This window comes from Symphodus melops (assembly GCF_947650265.1).
Source record: "Symphodus melops genome assembly, chromosome: 5".
Lineage (NCBI taxonomy): Eukaryota > Metazoa > Chordata > Actinopteri > Labriformes > Labridae > Symphodus > Symphodus melops.
This window is the reverse complement of record NC_136695.1, coordinates 26469069-26483444: the sequence shown is the minus strand read 5'-3', so window position 1 is coordinate 26483444 and position 14376 is coordinate 26469069. Positions and strand designations below refer to the sequence as shown.

Genomic DNA, 14376 nt, shown 5'->3' with positions numbered 1-14376 from the left:
CCCCTCTTATTCACAAGAACCTTTAACCCCTTTGGCTGTGGCTCAGTTGGTAGAGTTGTCTCCATCGGAAGGTCGAGGGTTCGATCCCCAGCTCCTGCGAGCAATATGTCCAATGTGTCCTTGGACAAGACACTTAACCCCAAATTGCTCCCCCTGCTGCGTCTGGGGCGTATGAATGGATAGTTACTGGATGGGCCTATATCCAGCCCATCAGCGTGAATGGGTAGGTGTGATCTGCGGTGTAAAAGCGCTTTGAGTAGTCGGAAGACTAGAAAAGCGCTATACAAGCTCAAGTCCAGTTACAGCCCTTGTTGTCCTTCGAGCTGAGCTGAAGCTCAGGGGAGATCGTGTCTTCTCAGTTGCAGGCCCTCATCAGAGAAGCTAATGTTAAAATCATTCCAACAACTCAAAATCCACCTTTTTTTCCTGGCCTTTAAAATAAGTTAATAAAAAAAATCCTATTCCATCAACTATTATAGTTTGAAATAGTGTTAGACTGTTAAAAAAAGTTATTAGTTTGATTGTTATATCCTACTGACCCATATATTCTGCCATATTTATTTATATATATTAAGTTTTCCCTCAATGTTCCCACATTGAAAACAGCCAAAATGAATTGCAACATAGAAATGAATTTATTTCATACATAAATATACACATCTTGTTCACAGTTCTGACTAATCAGATGTTAGAAAACATTCACAGATGGTCGTTCATGCCCAAAGTTGTATAAGATAATCTTTGCTGGCAGGTAAAAAATAGGCTCAATAAAATACCAATGACTCAAACCGCTCCCAGGTCACTTCTTGTTAGAGCATGTCACTCGGAGGCTGTTTTCCACATTTGAACAGGTCAGAGTTTAAAGACGGGCCGACTGAAGTGCTGTGTAAATTAACTCTGAGACTGAGTCGAAAGGCTTACATTCATGCCGAGCATCTGGATCTAAACATTCAACCTGCGCTTAATCATTTTTTAAGAGGGTCACTTATCCGCCAAATCTCTAAATTTGTATTTTCAGTTGCTGTTGTACTTGACATCATTGAACTTGACTATCTTCCCATCACGAGTCACCACCTCCTTCTGCTCCCACGTTCCCACCTCACCGTCTTTCTCCTCAAAGCGCCGAACCACCACCCTCCCTGTTGTGGGCAGGTTGCAGGGCAGATCCTTTGCAGCTTCTTTGTACAGCTGCATTTTCATAAGGTCCTTGCTGAGGTCGGCTCGGCCTGACGGAACCAGAGCCTGGTTTTTGTTCTTGTCCTCGGTCCTCTGAGGGGAGAGGTGGGGTGAGGGCTGAGAATGCTGAATCTTTATGTCTGGTCTGGGTGAGCGCTCCCATTTTAGTGGCGATGGAGACCTGTTGAGTGGTGATGGATCTCTGTTAAACGGGGCCCTGTTCCTTGGCGAATGAGCTCGGTTAATTGGGGAATGATCCCTGTTCATTGGCGAATGATCCCTGTTCATTGGCGAATGAGCTCGGTTCATTGGGGAATGATCTCTATCCATTGGAGAATGAGCTCGGTTAATTGGGGAATGATCCCTATCCATTGGAGAATGAGCTCGGTTAATTGGGGAATGATCCCTATTCATTGGAGAATGAGCTCGGTTCATTGGGGAATGATCCCTATTCATTGGAGAATGAGCTCTGTTCATTGGCGCTGGAGACAGATTTCTGGCATTAATATTTGGCGAGGCCGGCTGAAGGCGCTCTCTTTGAGCGGGAATATTTATGACAGTCCCTGCACCTCCAGCCCTTTTTATTTCACTCATGACCCCTCCCACAGAGGCCCTTAAAGAAGGGTCTGTTTCCACCATCCTACACACAGCGTGGCAGTATGGCTGATCGTGAAGGATCTCCTTGATCTTTTCAGGACAGACGCTTGGTGTGTAAAGTCGGATCCGGGCAAGGAGCTCTGCGATGATCTTTCCCATGGCCCACACGTCTGAGCGCTGGTCCCGCTGGCTGCCCTTCTGCAGCACTTCGGGGGCTGAGTACGCCTCATTCCCCATGTCGATAGCCGAGTTTAGACCATGACGGAAGAACTTGGCCAGACCCAGGTCGATGATGACAGCTCGGTTTGTGTTGTGCTCCACCTTGAAGAGGTAAGTTGTTTAGTCGTATGAATAACAAACCAATCCACAACATTCATTTTGAATTGGACCAATCACAACAGAGTAGTCTGTCCAATTCAACTTCAGTCAACTTTACAGTACCATGTCCAGCATAACTTTCTGCTTGGAGCTCAAACAGAAAGCATTTGTAGTTTTCCAGTTACCAACTAAAGTTTAGACAAAATTGATTGCGCTTAATTGGAAGGTTGAAGCCACAGAAAACCCGGATCCTCTACAATTAAAAGCTCAAAACAAGCTCCATAATACTATGTTGAGAAGTAAGTCTCGACTGTAGGTTTTGTTATCTTTTGGCTTAACTTTTCCCTTATCTTAGCTTTATGTCATGCAGCTAATCTAGCAAGCTAATTAATGCCGCCTTGGTGGGATATGAGAGCTTCTCATCCCTCAGCAAGAAATATCCCTCCAAGTAACTTATGGATACAAAAAAGGCAGAAGGAGAAAAGCTAAGAGGATCAGTTATCTAATCACCTTTAATCCCTGAAGAATGGTCAAATACAATCCACACTTAAGCTTCTTGACTGTATACCAAGGTTATTGTAGGAGAGTAATCCATCACTTCAAGGTAAACTCCCGCACACTGTCTACAAACATCTATTAGCAACGTTTCAGTACTAGACCTTCCTCAGGCAACTGACAAAAAAATGAATTATACTGGAATATTTAAAACCATTATAACATTGCCAAAGTGTCGGACCAATAGATCGACTACATGCTAACCTGGACAACAACCCTGCTTGCATCCCTCGGAAGGTCCGATTGTAGGACCACACAGGAACTGTAGACGATGAAGAAATGACTCTGACAGACGGAGCAGACCCTTAACTCACCATGATGTTTTCCGGCTTGAGGTCTTGATGGACGATGTCTTTGGAGTGGAGGTGATGCAGCCCTTCACACATGCCGATTATGATGGTGCCTTTAATGGAAGGAGTCAACTGTAAAGACAAACATTCATCCTCAGAATAACCAGAACAACTTTCCTACACTGAGTTGCCCTTTTCCCCGAGGCCTGAGTCAAACTGCCTTGACTGAGTCATGACGTGTAACCAGTGAGGCGAGTGTTATGATGACTCTTGAGTCTCAGGTTTGGTGAGATTTTAAAGCAGACGGATGCTTTAACGAGAACTCTATGATGACTTACACGGAACCATAAAAAGTGTAGTGTGACATGTATTTATATTTTAGGAACATAAGTCCATCCTTTCACGATGAATCACTTGTGTCACGGTGGCATTACCTGTATTTTGGACTTGGCTGCTTTGAAGATGGTGGTCTCCAAGTCTTCTCCGAAGATAAACTCAAGAGGAATAATCCATTTTCCGTCCTTCAGGTTTATGTTGCCCAGAAGTTTCACTATGTTGGGATGATCTGCCTTGCTGCAAGTTGGTTGATTTAAGAAATGGAGGAAGAAGAGAAAATGATGGCTTCATATAAGATATTTTCAAAAGCCAATATTTGGCTAAATCAAAGATTTTAAAAAATGTCAATGTGGCAAAAAGTCAAGAACACTTCTGCATCTTCTGCAGAGCCAAAGACCCTGGTAGATATTTCACAGCATGAGGAAGATTTTTGATCTGTCATTAGAGAAGAATGATGTCTATACATCCTTTGGACAATATGTGGAAAGTTAGCCTTTTTTGTCAACGTGCAACTCATGCTGTTTGTTTCTTTTCATGGATAATGATGACGACAATATTGATATTTAGGATGGTGTTGATGCTTTTGATGAATACATAAATGTACATGTTGAAAAAAAACTTCACTTCCTGTCAGCACCTGTATCTGATCAGACGATTCTAACGTTGTTTCCTCCTCTCTGAGATCCTTGTGTTGTTCTTACGCTCTGATAGACGTCACTTCGGACGAAAGCGTCTGCTAAATGAATTGTAGAATTTTTATAATACTCCTGTTGAGATTCTTCATCTCTGAGCTCAAGGAGGAGCTGTGATTCACCTGCGCTGCCTGCAGCAGTCAGCACTCACCCAAATCAGGTCTCTCATAAACAGGATGAGAGCTCGTTGCTCAGTTTGCTCACCAAATAACAATAACCTGTTTCCATTGGTCTACGCCTAAGTTCTTGAGTGTAGTGATTCAGTTTGTTTGGGATGCTTCGGCAGACTTGATTTATTGTTAATGAACACGTCATGAGGAAACCTTTGTGACATTTGTGCCTCAGCTCAACTTTGGTTGTCAACGAGTTTAAGCCCTCACCGTTTAGGTTTCACCTTAAAGTACTGTGGAGGCAGCTTAATGGGTTAATCAAGTCTGAGACGAATTTACCTTCAAAGACAAACACAAAGTCATGTTCCTATCATTATGGACTTGTTTCATATGGTATCACCTCTTATTGTACATGTCTGTAAACGTTCATGTGATGCCTTCAATTAATTGTTGAGATGTGTCGTATGAAACCAAAGTGGAACCAACTGAATGCTGTCTCTGAAGACATGCATGAAAACAACACGCTATTGTAATGGAAAAATATTTTAGTTAGATAAAGATCGAGAACCAGTCGCCTTTGGGAGGTTTTATTTCTTGCGAGGAGGACGGACTCTCCAGTGTGTCCTCATGTCTGCAGAGACACACCAACGACGGATCGAACGCAGAGCCCCTTTATACACGTCAGGGAGGAAAAACCAAAATACAGACAAGCGCTGTTGGAGGAGATTTTTAAATACAATCGACTTCGACAGAGGAGGAAGGTCGGACGTCCTTGTAGATTCAAAGTTCATCCAAACACTTCCACAGTAGAATCACATGATGGTTACGACTAGCTGACCTTCACAGTATCTCTTTTAAAATGTCAGACAATTCACAACAGAATTATTTCAGCACGTCTGCTAAATACATTTTTTTCCCCCATTACACTCTCCTGCAGGTTCCTCCTAGCTTTGAAGCCTGCACTAAACATTAATATAACTACGTTTATATACACACCCTAACTCAGGAACTTCTTTTTCCTCTGTGTGAGATTGGACACATTTACATGGAAATATGACGACAGACACGCTTTGTTCCACGTCCCCCCCCCCCCCCCAGCACATTGAGTGTGAGCCAGCAGTTATCTAAAGAGGAGCCATTATATCCTCTGTTATCTCTTTGATGGCTTCTTGTAAAGGTTTCGTTATCTGTATTTCCACATGTTTCTCTCTTATTGGTGATGGTTACAAGGTCATGCTCAGGAATTGTTTTCCTCTTGATTGCTGTGTATGTTAAAGCTCTGAAATGCTTTTTTTTTAAGTTGTCGTGATTAAAGAATATTTGGAAAACTGATGTCAAGAAAACAAGAACGGTGATCACACTTTCATTTAGACGGCTTAAATAGAATTTGGAAAAACAGTTGAAAAAGTTAGATTTTTTTTTTCCTCTTGTGTAAATGTATGTGAACTTACTTGTACACGTCGCACTCTCTCTCCAGGTCCTTCCTGCTGATGAGCTGTTGGGGGACTTTCTTTATTGCAGCCCACGTGTCATTGTACTTCTGCTTGTACACCTTCCCAAAGCAGCCCTGTGCCAGAGTGCTCGTCGAGTACGCCATCTAGGAGACAGCAGAGCAAGAAAGGTGTCATTTTTATAATCATGTTGGGGATTAATAGAAGACAAATCGAAGTTTGAAGTGTTTGCTTATGTTTCAGCAACGTTTATTGCAACATTTATTCTATGATTTGTGAGCCTGTTAAGCTGATGTCAGGTTCTTTCCCTACCTCTCCAATTTACCGCCACATGTCCAATATTTCACAAGTGGGATTCCTGTGACTCTCCTCTTTGTCATCCTGTATTTAAGTGTTTGTGAGCCATTACTACAAAGCAGGTCATGGAGGAGTAGTGACTCATTAAGCACGAGTTATTTTGAGTACGTCCTGAGTCAATAGAAACCTCTCTGACTGCCTCTGAAAACACACAATGTAGATTCAAGGAAGTACTCAGAACAGTTTGGAGGTGACTGCACTTTCTTGAACTTGACCTCCGCCATGTTTTTTTTGAAGTAAATATTTCGGTTTCTAGATTAAAGCATTTTATTCCCAGCTAGTTTCCTTCAAAGTAAAAGTTTGAATATTGTTTTACAGAAGGTGTTTGCACATGCAGCTATGCCATGAAGTTTAACTGTAGCTCTGCAAAGAAAAATCCTGCACACAAAGAACAAAGGTGCACATTTGGCACAAGCCAAACACCTTCTCAGGTGCACGCGGTGCTGGGTGATCCTTATTTCTTTTTCAGTTACTCCTGAAAGTGAATTTCCCTGCTGCAGTTTTTAATTAACCTGCTTTTAAAGAAAAAAAAGTAAAAGTGCAAGACTGAAATGAACATTTCAAAGATAGATAGATAGATACTTTATTGATCCAGAGGGAAATTCTAGACCAGGTTATTGAAATTCATCTTTTTAGTGTAATCAATAAAGGCATTTCTATTAGATTAAGCACATCAGACAGACAATCATTTAATGAACCAGAATACGAGACAATTGAAAGCAAACACTGGGGTGTAAGAAACAGTCTAACATCTACTTCAGTAATGACACGAGCTCAATTAAATAAAACACACTTACAGAGCAAGCAGAAGCTGGAAAGTTTAAAAGCAGGTTTCTCGCAGACCAAAAGGGTAAAGATGGTGTTGTATGCACCTCGGCATGTTTTGATCAAAGTTGATCCAAAGCTTGCATTTACCAATAACGCTCCCTAGTGTCATAAAAATCAGAAAGTCATCTGGAAAAATGTATGACTGTCAAATGTTTCTCCGCATATCTTTCACGCAGCTTCCTTTTCTGCGTGAATGAACGTGTTGGCAGCCTGTCTGAGCTAAAGAGCCAACAGATGCAATTTCCCCCTCTGGTTCTAATGAAGGGAGTGTCCTCTCAGTTAAGTAATGAAGGATTCTGTGTAAAACTGAGACACGGCAGCATGGAAATATGCCTTGTGTCAGGTTCACTTCATTCAAATCCTTTGGAAATCACTGAGAAAATCTCCTGTTGAGTGTGCGGGAGGGGGCGGACAGTTTGGAAACCAGGATATCCTGAATCCTCTAAAAACATGAAGAATAAATAAGACAAACACTGACACCCTCCCCCCCCAGAGACCCGATAAATGAACCACAGCAAAGCTTGTTGAGTAAATAAAAGCGGCCGTGCGCTTCTCTCAAACTCTTCAGCTTTTTGTTGGAAGAAAACAGAAAAATAATCTGCAGTCAGCATTCTGCAGCTCCTTTTAAACTTCGTGCTGCTGCCTGTTACATGAGGACAGAAAAGCTGACAAACTGGTAAGTCCACAAGAGGAGGAAAAAGAAAGGTTTGCTTTTCTTTGGCTTGACTACATTTACTGTAAGTGCATTTATTCTGTCGAAATAAAGGCCTTTTATGACTTTCTATGAAGTCATGTTGGGGTGAAGACGACAGGTTGTCCTAGCTGTTACACAGAGACAAATGAAGGTGCCTACCTTTCTGCTGTAGAGGGGACAGCTGCTGCCGCGTCAGGTCTGAGCATGAGTTCACATAGTTGTTCCTCTTTATACAGTACCTGCTCCACGCCTCCTTCTTATCTGATCCATGGCTCAAGGCGAAGCAGCACACCCGAGTGGAGAGCAGGAGTGAGCAACACAATCATGCACTTTAAAACCAATGAAAACAGAGAGTGTGGGCCTCAGACTGTAAGACTGTGTGTGCATCAGGATGCGCGGACTCAGCCGAGATGGGGGGGCGGGGGGCAGATTCCCACTCTGATGACCATGTGGAAAAATACAGAAGCAATCATAACAGGGCAGTCAACTAAAAGGTCTCTCTCTCTCTCTCTCTCTCTCATCTCTCTCTCTCTCTCTTCTCTCTCTGTCTCTTTCTCTCTCTCTCTCTCTCTCTCTTCTCTCTCTCTCTCTCTCTCTCTCTCTCTCTCTCTCTCTCTCTCTCTCTCTCTCTCTCTCTCTCTCTCTCTCTGCGGAGTTTTCTGTCTTTAGGTCGAGATATGAAATATTTAGTCAGAGAGAGGGGGGGAACAAAGCAGGTGAGAAATGAACAGATATGAGAGGACAATAGTTTCTATAACCACAGCTTGTCTCCATGCAGCAGCAGCAGCAGCAGCAGCACTCCAGGAGTGAGCGCACGTGCGCCCGTACACAGGAACTGTGGCAGTGTCTGTCTGCGTAGCTGCCAGAGAAGCCTCCATCAGGTATGTGGAAAAGGTTTTTATCACAATTGTTGTTCGTTTTGGTGTAAAGTTGATTGTCTCTTTGTTTTAGCGCCTTACAGGGCTTCAAAAGGTGACTCCTTCTATTCACTTTGCAGACTTTTAACCAATTAACGCGACATACATCAGAGAGGAAGTAAAGCAAAGCCCGAAGGAAATGAAGAGAAAATGTCACTGTTTATAACAGTCTGTCATTTGAACCTATTGTTCGGTATTTCTTTTTATTTGAGTATTTCTTTGTTGGGTAATAGAGATGGTGCCTTTAGATGTTGTGGCTTTAATCCCTGAGAAAGCATGCAAAGTATGCAGCCTAAACTTTCTAATATGAGTCATTATAGCCCGAGCGTCTCTTTGTTTATTATGATAACTGCAATATTGTTCCTATAATGGCAAAAAGTAACTGTTACATTACATATTTATTTAAGCAGAGTTTTCTGTCTCTAGGTCGAGATATGAAATATTTAGTCTAGGGGAGGGGGGGAACAAAGGTTCAAATTGTTTTCCCACTTCACAAAGCAGGTGAGAAATGAACAGATATGACAGCTATGAGAGGACAATAGTTTCTATAACCACAGCTTGTCTCCATGTCAATAGTAACAAAGCCCCAACACAGAGCCAGTGCACCCTCCTCTTCAATGACATATCATATGTTACACTTAATAAAATAGTGAAAAATGTCATTGTGCCCAAGGATAAAAACAAGATTAATACCACAGAAGCACATATAATCCATTTAGACCACAGGGGGACTGTTTAAAAAGGTGGAGTAGGGGGATAATAGGTCCTCTTAAAAAAGTGACACTTCTTACTCTGAGTGGAAAATATGAGAAGCCTTCATATTTATTGTGCCTGATTAACAACAATTCTTTAATTCAATCTTTAGACATTATCAAGAAGATTATCAAGATGAAAAAAAAGACATCCATTTAATCACAAGCAAATACTTCCTAAAAATAGAACCATTGACTTCGTCTTTCATGAACTGAACTCAAGGTGAGAAACAGTCAGTCTTACACTAGATGGAGATAATGAGCTGCAACATATTATACATATAATACACACAACGTTATTTCCGTATTTGACAGAAAAGAGTTTGTTGCAACACTTTATTCTTCGCTGAAGCTAATTGGACAAGAAATAACCCTGCTAAGGGATTCTTCTTTGCTTTCACAGCTAGAAAGTAAGTTTGTTTGTTTATATTCCTTAAACTTCCTGCTTTAGACAGGCAGCAGGAGGGAGCGGTCTGTACGTTTCATTCATTTTACTTGCACGTGTCAGAACTAAACTCTTGAAGCATCACACATTATGTCATATCACATTTGGTGAAACCTTGTTGACTCATCTGCAGTCTTTACAAATATGGATTGATATCAGTTGAGAGTCTTTAAGAAGGCAATAGTTAGTCTATCTGATGTGATAGCTCATCAGTGATTAAGACCAGTAGTTTTACTATTGTTGTTTTACCCTTGAAGGTGTTCGGGTCTAACAGTCTGGAGAACGGGTATGTATGTTCCTTTATCTTTTATATCCATTCATCTTTTGGAGGATCAGTGATAGCTGTTTCACATTCACGTATAAGCTTATTGTTGCATCCAGTGTTTATTTTGTAGATATTAAATTTGATGACTTGTTCCTACAGATATCTATCTAAAAAGCAGTAGTAAGTATAAAAGGGAGGATTCTGTATTTTAAATCACTGTTTAAATGCTGATGCAAATTTTCTAGACTGTCCTGTTAACCTCAAATGAAAAGCGATTCACCACGAGGCTCGGGCTTTAGCACCGAAGAGGAAACGGTCATTTTGCATGGGAAGCCACGTGTAGAGGATGGCGGTACGAGGCGCTCCATCTTGAATAATAATCGGAACACCTTCAACGCCACAGCAACAACAAAATATCCACCAGTGTTTCGTCTAAAACTCAGAAACTACCACCACCACAGGGAAAGAGCTGCTGCTGCTGCTTTAGGTAAGAACTGGAAATGTCATTTAATTCACAATTTATTCTCTAGCTTTATTTTGTATGCCATATTTTATCAAATCAAAGGAACACATTATTGAATGAAATGTTCATCAGAACCTTATGAATAAATTGAATACATTCAGGGTCCCGTTTAGCTGAGTCTGAGGTAATTCTATCCAACAAAGCAACACAATTATAAAGTTATTTTATGTCAAACGTGTCAGAAATGGGAAATTTAAATGCTTTGTTTGTTTATGAGGTCCTGATAAAAGATGGTGCTTTTTATTACACTTCTAAATACTGAGAGGAGTTTGTAATTTCTGAAGGAATGAGGGAAGGATAATTGGATGAGATGAGACAATGAAAAACCCACAGAGTTTTTACCCATGCAGTATATTTGGGTGTTCAGAAAGCCCGCACAGTCCTCTCTTAGTGGTCTGCATATGTCTCAAAACACAGAGTAAAATTCTCTGTTCAAAATCTGCCCCCCCCGTGATGTCACAGTGGGATTCATTGTAAAACAAAAAGTTACTCCACCTGTGAACTCAAACAGCTCAGGGAACTAAAAATAACAAAGCATAACACAAAACAGTTTTAACAATCACAGTGTGAAAGAAGTGAACATCACAGATAACAGTTTACGTCATTAATCTGTATTAAAGCGTCTTTAAGCAGAAATGTATCCCGTAATCGATGAATGAACAAATTTGTTTTGTCTGAATTGTACAGGGTTCCTTCTTTGTTTGATGCTGTTTCTTCCTCCTGTCGCTGAGGGCTTTCCTGGTATGTAGTGATGAAGTGAATGTATTTCAGTGTTTTATTGTATTTCTGTCTTTATTTAAATTCATTGTCTTAAAATTTAAATGAAAGCTAAATAAATACTAAAATCAAACGTTGATTTCAAATACATTTTATAATTATACTCAGACAGACTTCATTGTATCCATAATGGGAATGAAGATAAACAGCGTCCATATTATAAATTATGACCAGTGATAATAGAGATTTAATGTCTGGGGTGGACAAATATGTCTTTTCTGGGATGAATATGGACGTAATGTTGTGGGCTGTTCAGAAAAGTAATACATCATGGGGCGCGCTGGTGGCGCAGCGGTGGCGCAGCGGTAGCGCGCGCGGCCCATGCATTGAGGCTCAGTCCTCGCGCGGGTGGCCCGGGTTCGTGTCCGGCCTGTGGCTCATTTCCGGCATGTCTCTCCCCACTCTCTCTCTCCCTGATTTCCGCCTCTATCCACTTTCCTGTCTATAATAAAGGCCAAAAAAAAAAGTATTACATCATGTAAATAGGTCAAAGCTGAAATCATACCGGTTTCATGGTTTGACTCACATATGAATGTTTTCCTCTGTTCTGTCCACAGTTAGGACTAACTGCTTTACCTGCATGGACGTGGACAGATGCAAAAACGTGACCGACATATACACCCTAGACGGCCATTCTCTGTTCGCTAGGAATCTCAGCCAAACTTTGCCAGCATGCTCTGATCTTCCAAGACAAACTGGCAACGACACCTGTGATGTGTGTGACGACGAATCCAGAATCCTCATCTACTGCCCAAATCATGTGACACAAATGGAGGTAGAAGATGGAAAAGCAATGATTCCGAACATCACCAAAGGCTGTATGTACCACACACACATTACATTACTTAACTTTTCTTCTCATCATAATATAATTGAATATGTAATGATGGTTGTTAGCTGTTCCTTCTTTGTTATTCTTTTGGATCTGTGTAAGGAAAGGTTATGAGTACAGTATATATTTCTGTATATCACTTGAGTTTAGATTATGTATATTAGTATATATATATACACACACATATATCAGGTTATAAACTCACTAATAAGATTAAATCAAAAGGTGTCTCTGTAAGGAAAGATTAGTTAGTATATTAGCAAAATAGTGAAAGAGTTACGGGCGTTTCATTGTCAGTACATGAAAGGGAAAATTGTGTATTCATGGACGAATGAAACTTCTTAAAGGGCATAATATGGGACATATAAGTTAGCAACTTTGCAGTAAAGAATGTATATTACAGACCATATTAAGCAATGTTGCATTTTATGATTAAAACAGAAGCCTGACAGTCATTCATGTGTCTCAGTTGTTTACAATAATTCCTTCATAATCAAAACTCAATAAAACTCACGATCTTATGTAAAGCAGATCCTTTGTATTCAGAAACATCTCAGCTTCATGTATTGTTTGCTGCAGCATTACATGGCTATATTCTTACCATGAAATACACCTTCATGTTCAGGTGAAAGGAAACAGACGAGTGGACATGGACGTGGACGTTATGGATTAATTCCAGTCTTCGGTATGTATTTCACACAAGCACTGAATGTCATTTTACAAACAATGAATGAATGACTTGGAGACTTAGCAGGACTTTCTTTTTTGTTTGTTGAACTTTTCACAACATGTTTTCTTTTTTCAGTCATCCTGGGCATTTTGATTCTTGGGCTGCTGATCCGTCGTGTAAGTGTCACTATTATGTCTCCATGCAAAATCATTTCAAACACGATTACATCTCAAGTCAGGCTCCAGTATGAGCAAGTCACTGAAGTATCATGAGTGTTGGTCTAACCCCAACCAATTTCACTATTTAAATCAATCATTGTATTTTGTCTTTCAGGTCTGCCTGAAAAACAGGTAGGCTCAATCTGTTTTGATATATGTGGTTCTGTTTTAGTGATTTCATTTGACATTTTGATAGCATAAGAAGCAAACCACGTTAAAGAGATTCCTAAAAAAATAATCACTCTAACCTGATTCTATAGTAAAGTCAGATATATCTATATACAGAAAAATAAAAAAAAAACACTAGTTGGATGTGTTTAACACCAAACTTGCAGTAATTGTTTTTTTTTTCTTTAAACAGTGCTGATGGTCAAGGAAATGGGATGCCAGGCGCTGTAGGTCAACAAGAAGATGCCTGGGTTTGAATTCAACCTGTGACTCCTTTCCTGCACATCACTCCCCCACACTCTGTCTCTCCTGATTTATGAATTTATCCGACCTCGACATAAAGCCATCACAAGAAGACAGCAGCATGCAGAGGCCATTTTATCGCCGTCTCATGGTTGTATTCCAAACCGCCTACTACATGATACTATCGAACATTATTGCATCACACAGCAGTATGACAGTCGTTATTTGTCGTACACCAGGCCTGGATACAATGGTTTCTGGTCTTCCAATGTGGAAGTAAACAACAGCCCAGTTAATGGCAAAAACTGCTCCAGTGTAGCATCTGCTTAATGACTGAAAAAAATGAATTGATGAAGGGCAGGGGCGAAAAAGAAAAGGGCACTTAGACACGTTTTGAGCACACATTTTTCAACTCCCATTTTGTGTAACGCCAAAGTCACGGCTCTGAGCAATTATTTTCAGGGTCATTTCATTCGCATCATGACACAGACAATGTAAAGCTGGTAACTTCAAGGCACACTTGGCTTTGGTCATGTTGCTTTATCCTTGTTAACCATCTGTAATCAAACACAAGGGAGACTGGTCTGATGCATCTGTGTTTTTTTTTCCAAATCCGTACGTCCTTCAGGTATTTTTGGCATATTGCTGAACTTGCGTTTGTTCACATATAGCGCACTTTGGCAAAATCAGTACTGCTCGTGTAGTAGGCGTTTATGAATACAGCCATGGATTAAGCTGCAGTCTTCTTCTCTAAATAAGTGAAATAGTAAACGTGCAAAATAAAATAGTTTTATATAAATATTTAGGTTTAAATTTAGATCGCTTCATTTGGTCTTGTCACTCCCAAGCAGTAAAAAGATCCTTTAAAAACCTTTAAAAAGATCAACAATCACAGTAATTCCTGATGAGTTTATTGGGAGCATCATCCACTTTAATAATCGCTTGTTTGGGCTTACATTTTACATACCTTTTATCAATACATTGTCCACTCAGGGATTGAAGCCCTAAACAAGCTTTCACATGACTCCTTTTTTTGTTCATGTAATTGTGTGATCAAGTGGAAGAAGTGCTGAAGAACAACACAGAAAAAGCTTGAAGTTCAACCATCAAACTTTACATGTCAATGTACGAGGATCTGCTGAGCCTGCTGCCTTTTAATCTG

At 40.5% G+C, this 14376-nt stretch overlaps 2 protein-coding genes and 1 long non-coding RNA gene across 3 annotated transcripts; 2 read left to right on the top strand and 1 right to left on the bottom strand.

The window, feature by feature from the left end:
- Positions 1-616: 616 nt before the first annotated feature.
- LOC306824140 (serine/threonine-protein kinase SIK2) lies at positions 617-7755 on the bottom strand. Its single transcript, XM_079344152.1, has 5 exons — positions 7564-7755; positions 5526-5671; positions 3371-3509; positions 2961-3068; positions 617-2094 (listed from the first exon to the last, which is right to left on the bottom strand). Exons 2-5 carry the CDS (start codon positions 5669-5671, stop codon positions 1015-1017), a joined length of 1473 nt encoding a protein of 490 aa, XP_079200278.1. The 5' UTR covers positions 7564-7755; the 3' UTR covers positions 617-1014.
- Positions 5616-10257, top strand: LOC306824141. The gene is made up of 3 exons (XR_013779097.1): positions 5616-5695; positions 9776-9804; positions 10029-10257. It is a non-coding gene; the product is annotated as an uncharacterized lncRNA (long non-coding RNA).
- A 737-nt stretch (positions 10258-10994) lies between these two features.
- LOC306824511 (uncharacterized protein) lies at positions 10995-13566 on the top strand. The gene is made up of 6 exons (XM_079344689.1): positions 10995-11047; positions 11641-11901; positions 12541-12600; positions 12721-12761; positions 12919-12935; positions 13165-13566. Exons 1-6 carry the CDS (start codon positions 11011-11013, stop codon positions 13226-13228), a joined length of 480 nt encoding a protein of 159 aa, XP_079200815.1. The 5' UTR covers positions 10995-11010; the 3' UTR covers positions 13229-13566.
- The last annotated feature ends 810 nt before the right edge of the window (positions 13567-14376 follow it).

Excerpts from the sequence above, each read along its gene's own strand:
- LOC306824511 (XM_079344689.1), top strand. The coding sequence starts at position 11,011 with ATGCTGTTTCTTCCTCCTGTCGCTGAGGGCTTTCCTG. Across the intron at positions 11,902-12,540 it reads TCCGAACATCACCAAAGGCT|GTGAAAGGAAACAGACGAGT; the intron begins GTATGTACCACA and ends CTTCATGTTCAG. Across the intron at positions 12,601-12,720 it reads TGGATTAATTCCAGTCTTCG|TCATCCTGGGCATTTTGATT; the intron begins GTATGTATTTCA and ends TTCTTTTTTCAG.
- LOC306824140 (XM_079344152.1), bottom strand. The coding sequence starts at position 5,671 with ATGGCGTACTCGACGAGCACTCTGGCACAGGGCTGCTTTGGGAAGGTG. Across the intron at positions 3,069-3,370 it reads CAGCCAAGTCCAAAATACAG|TTGACTCCTTCCATTAAAGG; the intron begins GTAATGCCACCG and ends TTGTCTTTACAG. Across the intron at positions 2,095-2,960 it reads TCAAGCCGGAAAACATCATG|GTGGAGCACAACACAAACCG; the intron begins GTGAGTTAAGGG and ends TACCTCTTCAAG.